At 38.1% G+C, this 16,476-nt stretch overlaps 1 protein-coding gene across 1 annotated transcript in view; it reads left to right on the top strand.

The window, feature by feature from the left end:
• Positions 1 to 16,476, top strand: part of LOC137619872 (DNA polymerase alpha catalytic subunit-like) — a 172,871-nt gene that overhangs the window by 28,914 nt on the left and 127,481 nt on the right. Inside the window, exon 5 of the mRNA XM_068350162.1 lies at positions 10,355 to 10,518. Coding sequence (XP_068206263.1) covers positions 10,355 to 10,518 — 164 coding nt within the window. The remainder of the gene's footprint in view (positions 1 to 10,354; positions 10,519 to 16,476) is intronic.

Here is a 16,476-nt window from a genome sequence, read left to right on the forward strand (position 1 = left end):
AGTTCGGCTGGTACTGCTAGGGGTGCCACAACCCACCCTCCCCCGTTATCCACCACAGATGAAGCTTCATAACACTTAATCCCCTACTGCTGCTACCTCCGCGGTCATCCAAGGCACTGGAGGAAGCAGCAGGGCCTACCGGAACTGCGTCACAATCGCTCGCCATTCAATCCTATTTCTAGCATGCTCTCTCACTATCCTCCTATCTCCCAGAGCTTCCTTCACTCCATCCATACACCCAAGCCTTGGCCTTCCTCTTGTACTTCTCCCATCAACTCTTGCATTCATCACCTTCTTTAGCAGACCGCCATTTTCCATTCTCTCAACATGGCCAAACCACCTCAACACATTCATATCCACTCTAGCTGCTAACTCATTTCTTACACCCATTCTCACCCTCATTACTTCGTTCCTAACCCTATCTAATCGAGATACACCAGCCATACTCCTCAGACATTTCATCTCCAACATTCAATTTCTGTCTCTCCATCACTTTCATTCCCCACAACTCCGATCCATACATCACAGTTGGTACAATCACTTTCTCATACAGAACTCTCTTTACATTCATGCCCGACCATCTATTTTTTACTACTCACTTAACTGCCCCCAACACTTTGCATCCTTCATTCACTCTCTGACGTACATCTGCTTCCACTCCACCATTTGCCGCAACAACAGACCCCAAGTATTTAAACTGATCCACCTCCTCAAGTAACTCTAAATTCAGCTTGACATTCAACCTCGCACCACCTTCCCTTCTCGTACATCTCATAACCTTACTCTTACCCACATTAACTCCCAACTTCCTTCTCTCACACACCCTTCCAAATTCTGTCACTAATCGGCCAAGCTTCTCTTCCGCGTCTGCAACCAGTATTCTCTGTTTTAGTCTTAATCCTATTAATCAGTACTCTACCATACACTTCCCACCACACTCAACAAATTAATACCCCTTGAATTACAACACTCATGCACATCTCCCTTACCCTTATTTAGTGGTACAATACACGCACAAACCCAATCTCACACGCACAAACCCAATCTACTGGTACCATTGATAACACAAAACACATATTAAACAATCTCACCAACCATTCAAGTAGTCACAACTCCATCCTTCATTATCTCAGCTCTCACACCATCCATACCAGATGCTTTTCCTACTCTCGTTTCATCTAGTGCTCTCCTCACTTCCTCTCTTGTAATCTCTCTCTCATTCTCATCTTACATCACCGGCACCTCAACACCTGCTTCAGCAATTATATCTGCCTCCCTATTATCCTCAACATTCAGTAAACTTTCAAAATATTCCACCCACCTTTTCCTTGCCTCCTCTCCTTTTAACAACCTTCCATTTCCATCTTTCGCTGTCTCTCCAATTCTTGAACCAGCCTTCCTTACTCTCTTCTCTTCTTTCCAAAACTTCTTATTCTCTTCATATGAATGACCCAATCCCTGACCCCACCTCAGGTCAGCTGCCCTCTTTGCCTCCTTACCTTGCACTTTACTTCCACATTTTTCTTTCTATATCTTTTATACTTCTCTACACTATTACTCTGCAGCCATTCTTCAAAAGCCCTCTTTTTCTCTTCCACTTTTATTTTCACTCCATTCCACCATTCACTGCCCTTCCTCATGCTGCCTCCAACAAACTTCTTGCCACACACATCACTTGCAATCCCAACAAAATTTTCTTTTACTAACTTCCACTCCTCCTCTAAATTACCAGTTTCTCTTACTTTCACTTATTCATATGCCATTTTCAACCTTTCCTTATATTTACTTTTTACCCCCGGTTTCATTAGCTCTTCAACACTTCTAGCTCCCTTTTACATATATCTACTCTATTCCCCCACTCTTTTGCTACAACTAATTTTCCTTCCACCAAAAAAGGATCAGACATACCATTAGCCATACCCCTAAACACGTGCACGTCTCAATCTTCCAAACATTCTTTTAGTTATCAACACATAATCCATTAACGCCCTTTCTATACCACTCTTCCATTTGCCACTCTTACTCATGTATACTTGTTTATTATTATTATTTTTATTATAATTACTAGCCAAGGTACAACCCTTGGTTGGAAAAGCAAGCTACTATAAGACCAAGGGCTCCAACAGGGAAAAATAGCCCAGTGAGGAAAGGAAATAAGGAAGTAAATGAATGATGAGAACCAATTAACAATAAATCATTCTAAAAAACAGTAACAATGTTAAAACTAATACTGTATGTCATATATAAACTATAAAAAGACTTATGTCAGCCTGTTCAACATAAAAACATTTGCTGCAACTTTGAACTTTTGAAGTTCTACTGATTCAACTACCCGATTAGGAAGATCATTCCACAACTTGGTCACAGCTGGAATAAAACTTCTATAATACTGTGTAGTATTGAGCCTGATGATGGAGAAGGCCTGGCTATTAGAATTAACTGCCTGTCTAGTATTACGACCAGGATGGAATTGTCCAGGAAGATCTGAATGTGAAGGATGGTCAGAATTATGAAAAATCTTATGCAACATGCATAATGAACTAATTGAACAACGGTGCCAAAGATTAATATCTAAATCAGGAATAAGAAATTTAATAGACCGTAAGTTTCTGTCCAACAAATTAAGATGAGAATCAGCAGCTGAAGACCAGATAGGATAATACTCCAAACAAGGTAGAATGACAGAATTAAAACACTTTTTCAGAATAGATTGATCACCGAAAATCTTGAAAGACTTTTTCTATAAGGCAATTTTTTGTGCAATGGAAGAAGACACAGACCTAATTTGTTTCTCAAAAGTAAATTTGTTTACGAGAATCACACCTAAAATTTATAAGTCATACAAAGTTAAAGAAACCTTGTTAATACTGTACTAAGATCCGCATGTTGAGGAGCCCCTGTCCTTGACCTACTTAAAATCATACTTTGAGTTTAGTTAGGATTCAACTTCATACCCCTTAATTTGCACCATGCACTAATTTTAGCTAGATCTCTATTAAGAGATTCAGCAACCCGAGATTTACGTTCAGGGGATGGAATTGATACAAAGAAGTAGCATCATCTGCATATGCAATAAGCTTGTTTTATAGATCAAACCACATGTCATGTGTATATAGTTGGAAAAGTAAAGGGCCAAGAACACTACCCTGTAGAACACCAGATATCACATTCTTATACTGTATATACTTACTATGGTGCCCATCAACAACAACTCTTTGTGATCTATTACTTAAAAAATCAATGATAACTATGAAACGACCCACCCACTCCTAACTGTTTCAGTTAGAAAAAAAGGGCCTCATGATTAACACTGTCAAAAGCAGCCTTAAAATCAAGGCCAATCATATGAACTTCTGATGACAATCAAGGGATTTCTGTACAGCATTGGAGATTGTAAGAAGGGCATCACATACTCCAAGGCCTTTACGAAAACCAAATTGCAAACTAGGGAATGGATGATTACCTTCAGCAAACCTATTAAGACGTTTTGCCAGAAGACAGTCAAAAACTTAAGATAATATGGGAGTTATGGAAATTAGGCGGTAATCAGTTGGACTTGAGCTACAACAAACGCATTGCATAAAGGAGTAACATTACAAATTCTCAAACAAGTGCTAAAAGCTCTTCTTGCTAACTTGTGCAAAATAACAGATAACTTTGGAGCTAAGAAATCTGCAGTCATAAAAAACAAAGGAAAAATACCATTTGGGTGTACACCTCCATAACCATATATATATATATATATATATATATATATATATATATATATATATATATATATATATATATATATATATATATCTTCATGGATAGATAGATAGATTTGTGTGTGCATATGTAGTGTATATACATACAGTTATCCCCCCCCCCAGGTATTCATGAATCAACATTCGCAGATTTGCGAGGTTTTCTATTGTGCAGTTACATACTAAGTTTTTGAGAAATTTTTATATACTGTATATACAAAATATTTTTTTTTCTTTCATTTCAGTATATAAATAACAGATGCTAAAATATTTTTTCATTTTAATATCATGCTTACTTATTTTTTATTAATTTTGTTTCAATAAGTACATTTTCAAGTTGAAAAACACAATGAACCCTTTATTGTGTGTACTGTATGAACACGCAATGCTACTACTCTTATCAAGCGCATTACTGTAGCGATATATTTTTCTTTCCTTTTGGTAAATAAATAACAGGTCGTAACATATTTTTTCTTTTATCTCATGATTTTTTATTTACAATTGATTTTACAGCTATAAGTACATTTTCCATAGTCTCATGTTAGTTTGAACAAAGTGCAAATTAAATTTTCTCTAGATTGCAAAGGTTGAATTACAGTCTTGCAGATTTCTGCGAGAAAGGACATGAGGCTTGTAGTTTTACGAATCTTCCTCCTCCGCCTTTCTTGAGGTAGATAAAGTCAAATAATGTCTTAAACGACTTCCCTTCTTTGCCCTTAGACTTAGCTCAGGCACAAGGTTAGCTCGCAGAAATTGGCCTTTCAATCAGTGACGTTTACCCCCCGCTAATGCAGCAAGCATGGAGATGATGGTGAAGGCTAGTCTTTAGGATACTTGGATGGACCACTTATCGGGAACGGTGGTCTTTTTAGCCACCAACGAAGACTTCTCGGACCCTAAGAAACTGAAGATCTTAAAAAAATATTCGTTACTTTGGAAAGGGTGATAAAGGGTTCTTGACTCATAATTTGGCAAACTGATGGACCATCTGAATCAGGAAGAGATGCGATGCCGTCATCTTCAAGTTCCAAAAGTAGGTGCTAAGGAGAGAGATCCTTCATTTCTGGATCACGTCAATGAAATCCTTGTCCTTGTATCCTTTCTAGGATGTTGAGGTAGTGACCGAGAAATTGAGAACGGTGAGCCAAAACTTTCACCGAGCTGTTACATCCTGGTCTACCTTTTTGGCCTCTGCTTTTCCAAAGGCTTCTCTAGTTGCAAGACAAGAACATAAGGACTTTAAGGATGGTCCAAGGCAGTGTAACACCAAGGAAGGTAACCTTCAAAGGCATTTTAACACCAAGAAGGGCAACACCCAAAGGCCACTTTTTCAGGGCTAGATTACTAGGTCGTAAATCTGGTAAACGTGGTCAATAACCCACTAGGAATGGGAATCTCCCTGCAGTACCACTGATGGGGGTATGACTGAAGCTCAGGTGGTAGTGATGACAATGTCATGGGACCATACCCTGGATAGTCAGTGTCCTCTGCTCTGGTAATGTTGTTCCATTCACCAGCTCTTCTTTTCCCCTGATTCATTCCCCAACGAGGTCATTGTCTTTTCTGAAGAGATTGGTGTAGAACATAGCACTTTGGGGAGTAGTCCTGACATTGTTAGAGAATGGTGCTTTTTAAGAGGTCCTGGACACGTTCCCCCAGGCTTTTACAGTAGACACTTTTAGAGGAGGCGTCTGGAGGCTGGAGACCAGTAATCGACCTCTTTGCTCTGAATGAGTTTTTTCAGATTCTATTCAAATTGGAGACTGGAGCCAAAGTCAGACAGGCACTAAGACCAAAAGACTTCATGATCATGTTGGATCTAAAGGCTGGGTATTTCCAGATCCCCGTCCAACCTTCTATAATGGGGCCGGCCTGCTAATGCCGTTTTTCGAGGACAGGACTATGACAATCATACCACTTAATAAAGTGACTATGGTTTTGCAACGCCAGGGAGAATTATCCTGAAAATTAGTGTTTTTCAAATTCTATCTTCTCCCTTGATAATTAATATTAAGACCTGGGATTACTACGCTTTACAGACTTGATGTAGTCCTCCAATAAAATGAGGAGTTTTTTCCTGAAATTTTTTTTTTTTTTTTTTTTTTTTTTTTTTTTTTTTTTAGATATAAATTTTTTCATTATGGTAAGAAAATAAACCCTAAAAATTGGGGAAGAAAATTAAGAAATAAAATATGAAAAAAAGATTGGAAAAAAGGGCTTACACCATTTTTTTGTTACATAATGTCTTTGTAAGTTATATACCAAATTTCAATGCTATAAAAGTCGTGGGGAAAAAGATTAAGAAATGAAATATAAAAAGAAAAAATTGAAAACAAAGGGCTTAATTTTTTTTTGTTTTTTAATGTCCTAGTAAGTTATATGCCAATTTTCAATGCTATATCTTTAAAACTAAGGGAGAAGATAGAATTTGAAGGTCAATAAGTATAGTTTTGAGATATGGGCACTCAAAGCTTTCTTTGTATTTTTAATAAGACAATATTAATAAATCATGATTTTTATGAATTTCATTTTATTTTTTGGGTATTAATAAAAAAAACAAAGTCATTTATCATAATTTAATCATAAATGAAGATATTTTTGCTCAATATCTTGCCTCTTTTGGCTCCTGTGAGGCAAGGTGGCTGCTCTTGTACACTCTCTCTCTCCTCTCTCTCTCTCTCTCTCTCTCTCTCTCCTCTCTCCTCTCTCTCTCTCTCTCTCTCTCTCTCTCTCTCTCTCTCTCTCTTTTAATAGAGCAAATTTTCTTCCATATGTTAGCAAGATGTTGAAATTGTCTTTTCCTCTCTGAAATGATAAAATTCTTCCTGAAAACAAGAAAAACAACATTGAAATGAGTGAATGTCAGCCGGCATTCAAAGTTTTTCTTTGTATTTTACAAAGACGTTATTAATAAATCCTGATTATTATGAATTTTATGTTCCTTTTTGGATATTGATGAACAAAAACAAAGTTATTTATTATAATTTAATCATAAATGAAGATCCTTTTGTTCAATATCTTGCCTCCTTTGGCACAAGTCTGGCTAGGCCGTCACTCCTCCATCCACACTACTCTCTCTCTGTACTACCGATATTTCCCTCTTCTGAACTCTTAATAGAGAGAATTTTCTTCTTCCTTATATTAGCAATATGTTGAAATTGTCTTTTCCTCCTTGAAATGATAAAATTCTTGCTGAAAATGAGAAAAACAAACTTAAAAAATGAGTAAATGTCAGAGGTCAAACTCAGACATGAACTCTCTATGAGGTTTGTGGTAAGACTGAAGGGCGAAGGGTGTAATTTACTGTGTTATATCATTGTCTTGTGACTCATGGAAGCTATACAAATGCCATTGTTCACAATTTCTTTTACATTAAAATGTAATAATTATCAAAATTTACGATAACAGAAGAAATACTGCATTTTCTTGTAGGGAACAATGTTTTGGGTCTGAGTTACTTTTACTAATTACCCTGTAACTATGAAAGTAAGAGGAATTTTGACAAAATATTTTGTATATGCATTCTCCATTGCCATATGAAGCTCAGTGAATTCTTCAGGCTTTTGTTTTCCTTCCTTTATCCCCATGTATCGGCATTCCGGCCAGGCCCCTTAAGGAAGTAACTCCGCTTCATAATGCACAACAAGGTATACCAGTTCAAGGTGCTGTGCTTCGGTCTGTCAACAGCCCCTCAAGCGTTCACTTTGGTTTGAGCCTGGGCTCATGCCAACGACATTCATCTCCGTAATCTAGATGATTGGTTGATTCTGGTAGACTTGGTAGAGACCTTTCTCCAGATATGACATGATCTGGGGATTGTGATAAAGTTAAGTCTAGAGCCCAAATAAAACATAGTATATCTTGGGAAGCAAATAGTTACTGTACAAGGAAAAGCCTTCCCATTGCAGGACAGAATTGCAAATTTCAAAGAAGTGGTGCAACCATTCATTCATCGAGGCTCGCTGGTAGTTCACCTTTTAGGTCACTTGTTTTCATTGGAGTGTCTGGTACCTAACAGTTGCCTCTGCGTGCGCTCACACGAATGGCAACTGAAGACCTTTTGGTCTTAGGGTATGGATACTCCTGGAATGTTCATTCTGGTGGGGACAAAGCAGAAGAAACACCTCAGTTGTGGAGTCGAGGATTTGATGTTCTTCATAGATGCATCAAAAGAAGGTTGAAGGCCTCACCTGCTACATCATACAGCCTCCAGACTATGGTCAGTCAGATTGGTTATGTCATGTAGGCTAAACCTCTTGGAGTTGACTGCTATGTTTCTTGATCTTCAACACTTTCAACAGCTCCTTTGATGAGTAACAACACTACCGTAGTAGTGTAACTAAACAAACAAGGAGGTACTATTACACTGCAACTTTGCCAACTAGCCGTAGAAATCCTGAGATGGAACGAAGACAATGCGATCTCCCTGTCAGCCTGGTTCATACCAAGCAAAAAGAACATTTTGGCTGACAATCTGAGCAGAAAGACTCGGGTAGTTAGATCCGAGTGGTTTTTGAATCCTCGTTTAGAGAACAAAGTAATGACTTTTTTTTGTTCACCTGCACTTTAAACATTTGTCTGTAAGCAAGGGAATGGTCAAGAAGAGAGTCATGAAGAATATATGTGCAGGGATATGGCAGGTCATTGACTGTACCCTGAATTCTGGCTCTCAACCAGATTGTAGACCCAGACCTCATTATGTTAGGTACGTAAATACTTCCTTAGCTTATAATAGAAGCTTCTCTATGGCACAGATTCTGCAAGTGGGGGTCTAGCGACGGCAGACAATGTCCACTGCCCACTGCCTGCAATGCGTAACTCACAAAAACATAGATACATTTTCTCTGGTTCTTATAGTTTAAGCTACTTCAGCTTCCTTACAGGACAAGCAGCATTTGGTCAAAGATAGACGTTACCAGGTGTTAGTCTGTGATGAATCGACAGAATGACTGGTCTTTACTTCCTTCATCTTCCCCTTTCTTGGGGCACAGCATCCGGAGGACTCTGCAAGCTGGTCTACCTCTGACTGCAGGTAAGAACCATATCCCTGGTGTGGTCTGAAATCTTTTATATATTTTATGTCCTCGATCTCCCAGCGATGGGGAGTCGTATATTGCCTAGATTTGAGTTTGAAGAAGTGTTTTACTCTTTATTCTAACCTGGTCAAGGCACAGTGCTTGTTTTCACTCATTCACCATGATTGCCCGTGCTCTTAACTCTCAAGCTCATCAGACTGAGGTGTCAGGGTACTTACCTCATGCCCTAATGAGCTCTGAGCTATACCCCATGTTATGTTTCCTAGCCAGTTGGTGTTTGGACTTCCATTCACCTAAGGGTGAATCTCCATTGTAAGGAGTAAAGTGTTTGTAATCATGTGGGAACAGATGACAAATTTGGAAGTACTGTAATTTGCATTTTTCCTAACTATACAAACCAGAGCTCTTCACTCATACTTGTCTCGCCATCACCTGTCCTCCAAGAAGTCCTTCCTGCAATCAAAAGTGATTTATATCACTGGGTGTGTGAACTTGTTTACCCCATGCTACCCCTGCTAACTAGCAGTGTCATTGAGACTTCGCATAAACGTTTATAGCTAGATTCCTGCTATGCTGAAAAGATATATATCATACTTATGCATATTAAACTATATTTAACAAATCTACAAAAGAAAAAACTCATAATCCTGATTTCTCAAAACATGAATGTTTTGGAGAAAAATTACTGCTACTTTCTTTTATAGTGATTGATTTTTGTTAATGAAACATCAAAATATAGTGAATATTATAGGCTATAATTTTTGACATTCACATTTTGAAAAAAAAAATACTAAAAACTTCCATATGAATACCGTAACCTTTGAAAGTGACTCCTGTACTTTGATAAAAATAATTCGCATACTGTACTGTAAAATAAGATACACATGGTAATAGAATTTCCCTTGTTCAACTTTTAGAGCATAGAATTTTCATTAAAGTTTTTTAATGAAAAAATCAATCAAGAATAAAAAAAGTAGTAGGAATTTGAAGTAACCCCAAAAGCTTAGTGGTTCATAAACTTGAAAAAGTTTATTTATTTTTTATTTTCATTTGCTGAATGATATTGTGTGTAAGATGGTAGGTTATTTATTCAAGGTGTGTTTGAAGGAAGAGCCTCTTGTAATGTTAATTTTAATTATCAATCAGTCTAAGCTCAAATATCATTATAGTTAATGAAATTTTAATGAAAATATGTTTCACATTACTGTAGTTGATAACTGATTTTAAGATCAAATAAGCTTTTATAAGGTTCCTGATAGCAAACCTTATCACATAAAGGTTCTTGGCAGTGAAATGTCTTTTCTATATACTTGGAAATCAATGTAAAAGAAATTTTCCAATTTTTTTTAATGTTAGTTTATCAGGAAGATTTTTCAACTGAGCATTTGCAATGCAAAAACAATGTAGCAAAATGTTGAGGTATTCTAAATTCAAGTGTTCTCTACTGTAGGTGTTTTGTGCTGTATGAATTGAAATATATATTGGGTATCACAAGCTGTAAATATGAATGATAAATTTTTTATAAAGATTTGTAGAAATGCATGGTACCATTGATAATTTTTTTCTCTCAAGATGGGGGCATCTCTCATCAAAGAGGACATTGACGAGGATAAAGTTGCAACGAACCAAGTAAAAGAACCAACTACTATTAAGACAGAGGAAAATGATTTGAATATGAAGAATGAAGAATCAAACCAAGAGCAAGATTCAGAAGTTAATCGGGGTTTCAAAGTCAGGTAAGCTCAGGTTATATAGTTTGGTGAAGTTTACTTCTTGGTCACATTTCTTGCATCCAGTAAGTTTGAACTCTTTGATGCTTAGCAAGCCAGGTGCTATTACAAATCTACCTAGCCATTGTCTGTCAATTTCTCTGTCATGATTACTGATGTCTTTTTACAACATTACTGTTTGTTTTTGCTCTTCATTTTACAACACTGCTTTCTGTTTTTCCGTTTTTTTCATAATGCTACTATTTACTTTTCCTTTTCAAGTGTTTAAATGCTACTTTTTTGGTGTATGATTATTTCTTTTAAATTGGTTTGCTACTAGGACTACAGACATGTTTGTTACCTCCTGGGTTGTGAGAAAAACTAATTTCTTCGTGGGTGTTCAGTTTTTATTCCCTCGCAATCCTAACCTGTCTTTGAGACAACTAGATTTCATGACAGAAGACAAAGTTGGTAACCTGGATCCAATATCCCTCCACTCATTGAAGTAAGAGCTTTAAAGCAACCAAACATTTCACATGTGTGGGTAACTACTGCAATATAATTGTTCAGTGGCTGCTTCCCTCTTCGTAAGGGTAGAAGAGACTCCAGCTATGGTAAGCAGCTCTTCTAGGAGAAAGACACTCCAAAATCAAACCACTGTTCTCTAGTCTTGGGTAGTGCCATAGCCTCTGTACCATGGCCTTCCACTGTCTTGGAATAGAGTTCTCTTGCTTGAGGGCACACTCAGGCATGCTGTTCTATCTTGTCTCTCTCCTGATTTTTTGTTTTAAGATTTTATAGTTTATGTATGGAAGATTAAATGTAGTTTTGTTCTTTGGTAGTTTTTTCGTTATTTCCATGTTTCCTTTCCTCACTGGGGTGTTTTTCCCTGTTGGAGCCCTTGGGATTATGGCATCTTGCTTTTCCAATTAGGATTGTAGCTTGGCTTATAATAATAATATTGATAATGTGTTGTATCATTTAAGTCCCTTAGAGCAATGCTGTGGAAGATGAATGGATAGTTTGTTGAGAAGAAATTATACAATTTAAATAACTGTATAATATACTTAGTTTGCTATTTCTTAAAGTTTTTTTCTGAGTAAATCCATCTTATGATGTTTTAGCTAAAGTTGATTAGTAGCATAATTTTTTGTGTAGCAGTGCACATTGTATGCTTGCAAGCTCAGTCTCTACCTCATCACAGGTTAACTCTTAACATGGTAAATGAATGCGCTAGTACGTACCTCAACTACTGAAATGATTCCCTTGGGAAACAAATGAGCAGAAATATGTAAACAAACAGGAAAACCAGTAAATAATGTCTCTGTTTATCCTTCTGAACAGGAGGATGAGGATGATGAGAATATAAAGCAAGACTCTGTGTATGGTTAGGTATGTTTTTCAGTAGGGGAATTATTGCTGGAAAATATCTTGTAATGTTAATTTTAATTATCAATTTGTTTAAGCTCAAACATCATTATAGTTGCTCAGGGTATGTTCTGATGCCGTTTATTCTTTAAATTCTCCGTAGCCACATCTTCTATGACACTTTTATACACCTCAGTTCCCCCATTTGGTTTTGTATAAAATCAGTAAATTGTTAACTCAAAGGCAAAGAAAGCCTGGTAATTCTTGTTCTTGTTTTAGTGTTGAAGCCTTCTTTATTGTACTGTAGAGACATTTTGACTTTTATATATTTTACTTTTGTTTATACTGTACAGTGGAACCTCTACACACGAACGTATCTACATCCAAATTTTCCAACATCCAAAGTAAAATTCGAGCAAATTTTTTACTACACCCGAATTTTATTTCGACACACGAAGTAAACATTACGCCATTGAGCGTCGAGTGCTCAGTTCTCTATTCTTGTGTGTATCGTGTGGTTGTCCTCTGTTTGGTCTGTTATTAACAGTGCTTATTTTCTTCCTTTTCTCACATTTCCTTTTTGATTTTACCTATAACCATGGTGCCTAAGAAGCTAAGTTTCAGTACAGGAAGAAGGCAGTTCTTTCATAAGAATTGAAGCAAGAAATTATAGAAAAACATGAGAGCAGTGTGCATGTGAATGATACTGTATGGCTAAAAAATATGGCCGGAATAGGCCTATGATCTCGAGGATTATCAAGGCAGCCATTAAACCAAATAACCATTGAAGGGGATCACCATTATTACAAGACATCTTAGAAATACCCTGGAAGAGATAGAACACCTATTGTTGATAGGGATAAAGGACAAAGAGATTGTTGGCAACGATCATTTGTGAGAAGGGCCAGCGTGATGAACAGAAAGAAAGAAAAAAGTGAAGCAAAGAAAACCACGATAGCATTAACAAGCTCTTTTAAATAAGACTTCTCTCTTTTTCTGTTTCTCTCTAAACATAGCATTATCATGTTCTTTAAATAAAATCTCTCTCTCTCTCTCTCTCTCTCTCTCTCTCTCTCTCTCTCTCTCTCTCTCTCTCGTTCTTCTTCGCTGTTATAGTGTTAGATACGTCTATTATTTTTTTTTCCGAGAGAGAGAGAGAGATTAAACAAAAATGTGTTTAGAATACGTATGATTTTTAACAGCGTCAACGAGTTGAAATGTTTGTATATTTGTAATGCACCTAATGTCTGTTAATGACATAAGGATAATTAACTTTAAGCAATCCGCCGACCTCCAAGGGTCGGGGAAGCAGTGACATGCCCTTAAAATAAATATAAACACCAGCCTTAGTTAAAGGCAAGGCAAATATAAGTGTGAAGTGTATGGGCGACCTCCGGTGAAGCCGGAGCTCCGGTGAAGCCGGAGCTCCGGTGAGGCCGGAGCGTAATGAAATGTCCTGAATAAAGGAGCCTTAGCTAAAGGCAAGGCAAATATAAGTGTGAAGTGTATGGGCGACCTCCGGTGACGCCGGAGGATAATGAGATGCCCTGAATAATTCAATTGTGACTAATTATTCAATTGTGAAAGATTAAAAGCTAAGCCGCAGCTAAAGTCTAAAGCTAGATCATAGTAAAGCGTATTTACGATCTCCGGTGCGGGTACTAAACAAATACAAAGCTAGATCGCTATCTCGTTCGTATGCTGGACTTGCTAGCAAAAAGTACCATGAGCATAAATACACAAAAAAATAATAACGGTTCTAAAGGCATAAGGCTAGGGACTAAATCAAGAACCTAAGTGACAGAGTACTAAACGGGCAGACAAAGATGAATTCCCAAACAAGTGAACAAACAATGGCCGCCATGAAAGGCCAGACGGGAATAATAAAACAGACTATACTGGATATAAAACAAAAGCCCGGTACAATAAAAAACTGTCAAAACAAACTATGGTACTTAACATTGGAATATGTGAAGATGGAGCTTCGGACATGACAAAATAAATCCACGATTGATAAAAAAGACCGAGAGCACCAAAAAACAATTCAACACTTAAGATTCCAAAAAGAAGGATGTGGTTCAGATGGCGCTCGCGTCGTGGCGTGGCTGGTGTGGCGCTGGGGGTTGGCTAGGGCCTTTGTATCGGCCCATCCCTTTGACGAAGGAATTAACTAAATGGAAGACAACCTGTGAATAGTGGATTTCACGCGCCTTTGCTTTATACACGACCTCCAAAAGGTGCTCGCGCGAGGGTTGTAACCTCAGCATTCCATGCTTTTATCTTTCTCTGGTATAATTGGAAGGTTTTATCAGAAAAGATATTTAAGAAGGACTCTTTTCACCGGGCGCCACAGGTCTCTCCCCAGAAATAGATTTTTCCTTCGTCAAAATCCCTTAAATGTAACTAGGAAATTAATAACAGCTAATCTGAATTCCTTTATTAACTAAAACAAATATTGATACAAACACTCGTGTGCGTATGCACAAACACACACACAGGTGTAAGAATTGCTACGCAGTAAGAGAGACGGTCGGGGAGGAGGTAGAGATGGTGACTGCGATAATATACTGTAACTCGTCACTGAAAGTGATAAAAATAAAAAATCAAAAGAAAGAAAATTTTAAAAATATGAAATATGAAAATGAAAAAAATAAATAAGCTAAGTTAGATTAAAATTTCCATAGTGTAAGTTACGGTATGTTATCGCAGTCACCATCTCTACCTCCTCGCCGATCGTGTCTCCTCGTGCGTGTGTGTGTGTTTGTGCATACGCACACGAGTGTGTTTGTATCAATATTTGTTTTAATTAATGAAGGAATTCAGATTCGCTGATATTGTTTTTTTTAGTTACATTTAACTGTCTTTCAACTCGTTAACGCTGTTAAAAATCATATGTATCAACACATTTTTGTTTAATCTCTCATTTTTGTTTAATATCTCTCTCTCTCTCTCTCTCTCTCTCTCTCTCTCCTCTCTCTCTCTCTCTCTCTCTCTCTCTCTCTCTCTCTCTCTCTCTCTCTCTCTCTCTCTCTCTCTCTCTCTCTCTCTCTCTCTCTCTCTCTCTCTCTCTCTCTCTCTCTCTCTCTCTCTCTCTCTCTCTCTCAGAAAAAATTAATAGACGTCTCTAACACTAACAGTGAAGAAGAACAAGAGAGAGAGAGAGAGAGAGAGAGAGTATTTATTTAAAGAACATGTTAACACCATGTCTACCTTCTCGCCGATTGTCCGTCTCCTCCTGGCGTAGCAAATCCTACACCTGCGTTGGCCTGTCTCTAAGGTAAAGTGGCAATAAAACACATTTTCTATTTAACATTTCTTTATAATTATCTTTTTTACATGCTTCTTTCATATTATGCAGTTATGTTATTGTTATGTGTAATTATGTGTAGCCATTTATTAAGGATTTATTATGGGTTTTTAGGCTGAGGAACGAATTAAATGAATTACCATGTATTCTTATGGGAAAATTTTTTTCTACATCCGAACATTTTGTACATCCGAAGTTGGTTGTGGAACGAATTAAACTCGTATGTAGAGGTACCACTATATTTACAAACCAATCACCAACTCAGTTCTTGATTACTATTTAACCTTTCGAGCCCCAACCCCTTACCAAATGATTTGGCCCCAGGCCCAATTTTCTGGACATTAGTTCTGGGGCAAATATAAACCTTCCGCTATTTATAGGGGTACAGTATTATTTTCGGCGCAGCTGAAAGACGAGCCAAGATAATTTTAGTGAGGGATAACTATCCCATCCGCTAGTTAGCGGGCGGGGGCAAAGTATGCTGGCTACCCCGCTCACTCACACCTCTCGGCTGAGTAAGCACTTTGCTTTTTGGCTTGGTAGAGTGCGGACATAGTGTTGCTCTCTCCCGTATTTGACTTGCTTTGATTAATTCTTCTCTTTTTCTGTTCAGATTGTGTGTGTGACTGGCATTCCAGTAGGCGATCATTCATCGGGCTGGCATGATCATGATCTTTTGGGCTCTCATCTTGTTGAACCTTGGGCTCACATGGCACTGCGAGACCTTCAGGTCTCCGTCGCGTTGAACCTTCGGTTTCCAGTTGCGTTGAGCCTTCAGGCTCTCGCAACGATGGTTATGCTGAGCCTTCGGGCTCTCGTTCCATCAGTCACATTGAACCTTTGGGCTCTCGTGACAGGGAGGTTTAGGTCTCCCGTTGCATTGATCCCCTAGGGTCACGTAACCCTAGTTACGCTGATCCTTCGGGCTCTCGTGGCAAGAAAGCTTTGGTTTCCCGTTGCGTTCATCCATCGGTGTCTCGCAACTATGATTATGCTGAGACTTCAGGCTCTCGTGCCTCTTATAACGTTGAGCCCTCGGGCTCTTGTGGCAGGAAAACTTTGGTTTCCCGTTGTGCTGACCCCTCAGGGTCTCGCAACCCCTGTTATGCTAAGTCTGCAGACTTTCGTTCTGGATGTTACGTTTAGCCTTCGGGCTCGCGTAGCAGGGAGACTTTAGTGTCCTGTCGCATGGACCCTCCTGGTTTACTGGACTCTGGTTACGCTGAATCAGTCGGCTCTCGTGACCCTCATCATGTTGAGACATTTCTCGCATGACAGAGAGTTTTTTGACTCGTCACATTGAGACTTCG

Source organism: Palaemon carinicauda, chromosome 26, assembly GCF_036898095.1.
Source record: "Palaemon carinicauda isolate YSFRI2023 chromosome 26, ASM3689809v2, whole genome shotgun sequence".
NCBI lineage: Eukaryota > Metazoa > Arthropoda > Malacostraca > Decapoda > Palaemonidae > Palaemon > Palaemon carinicauda.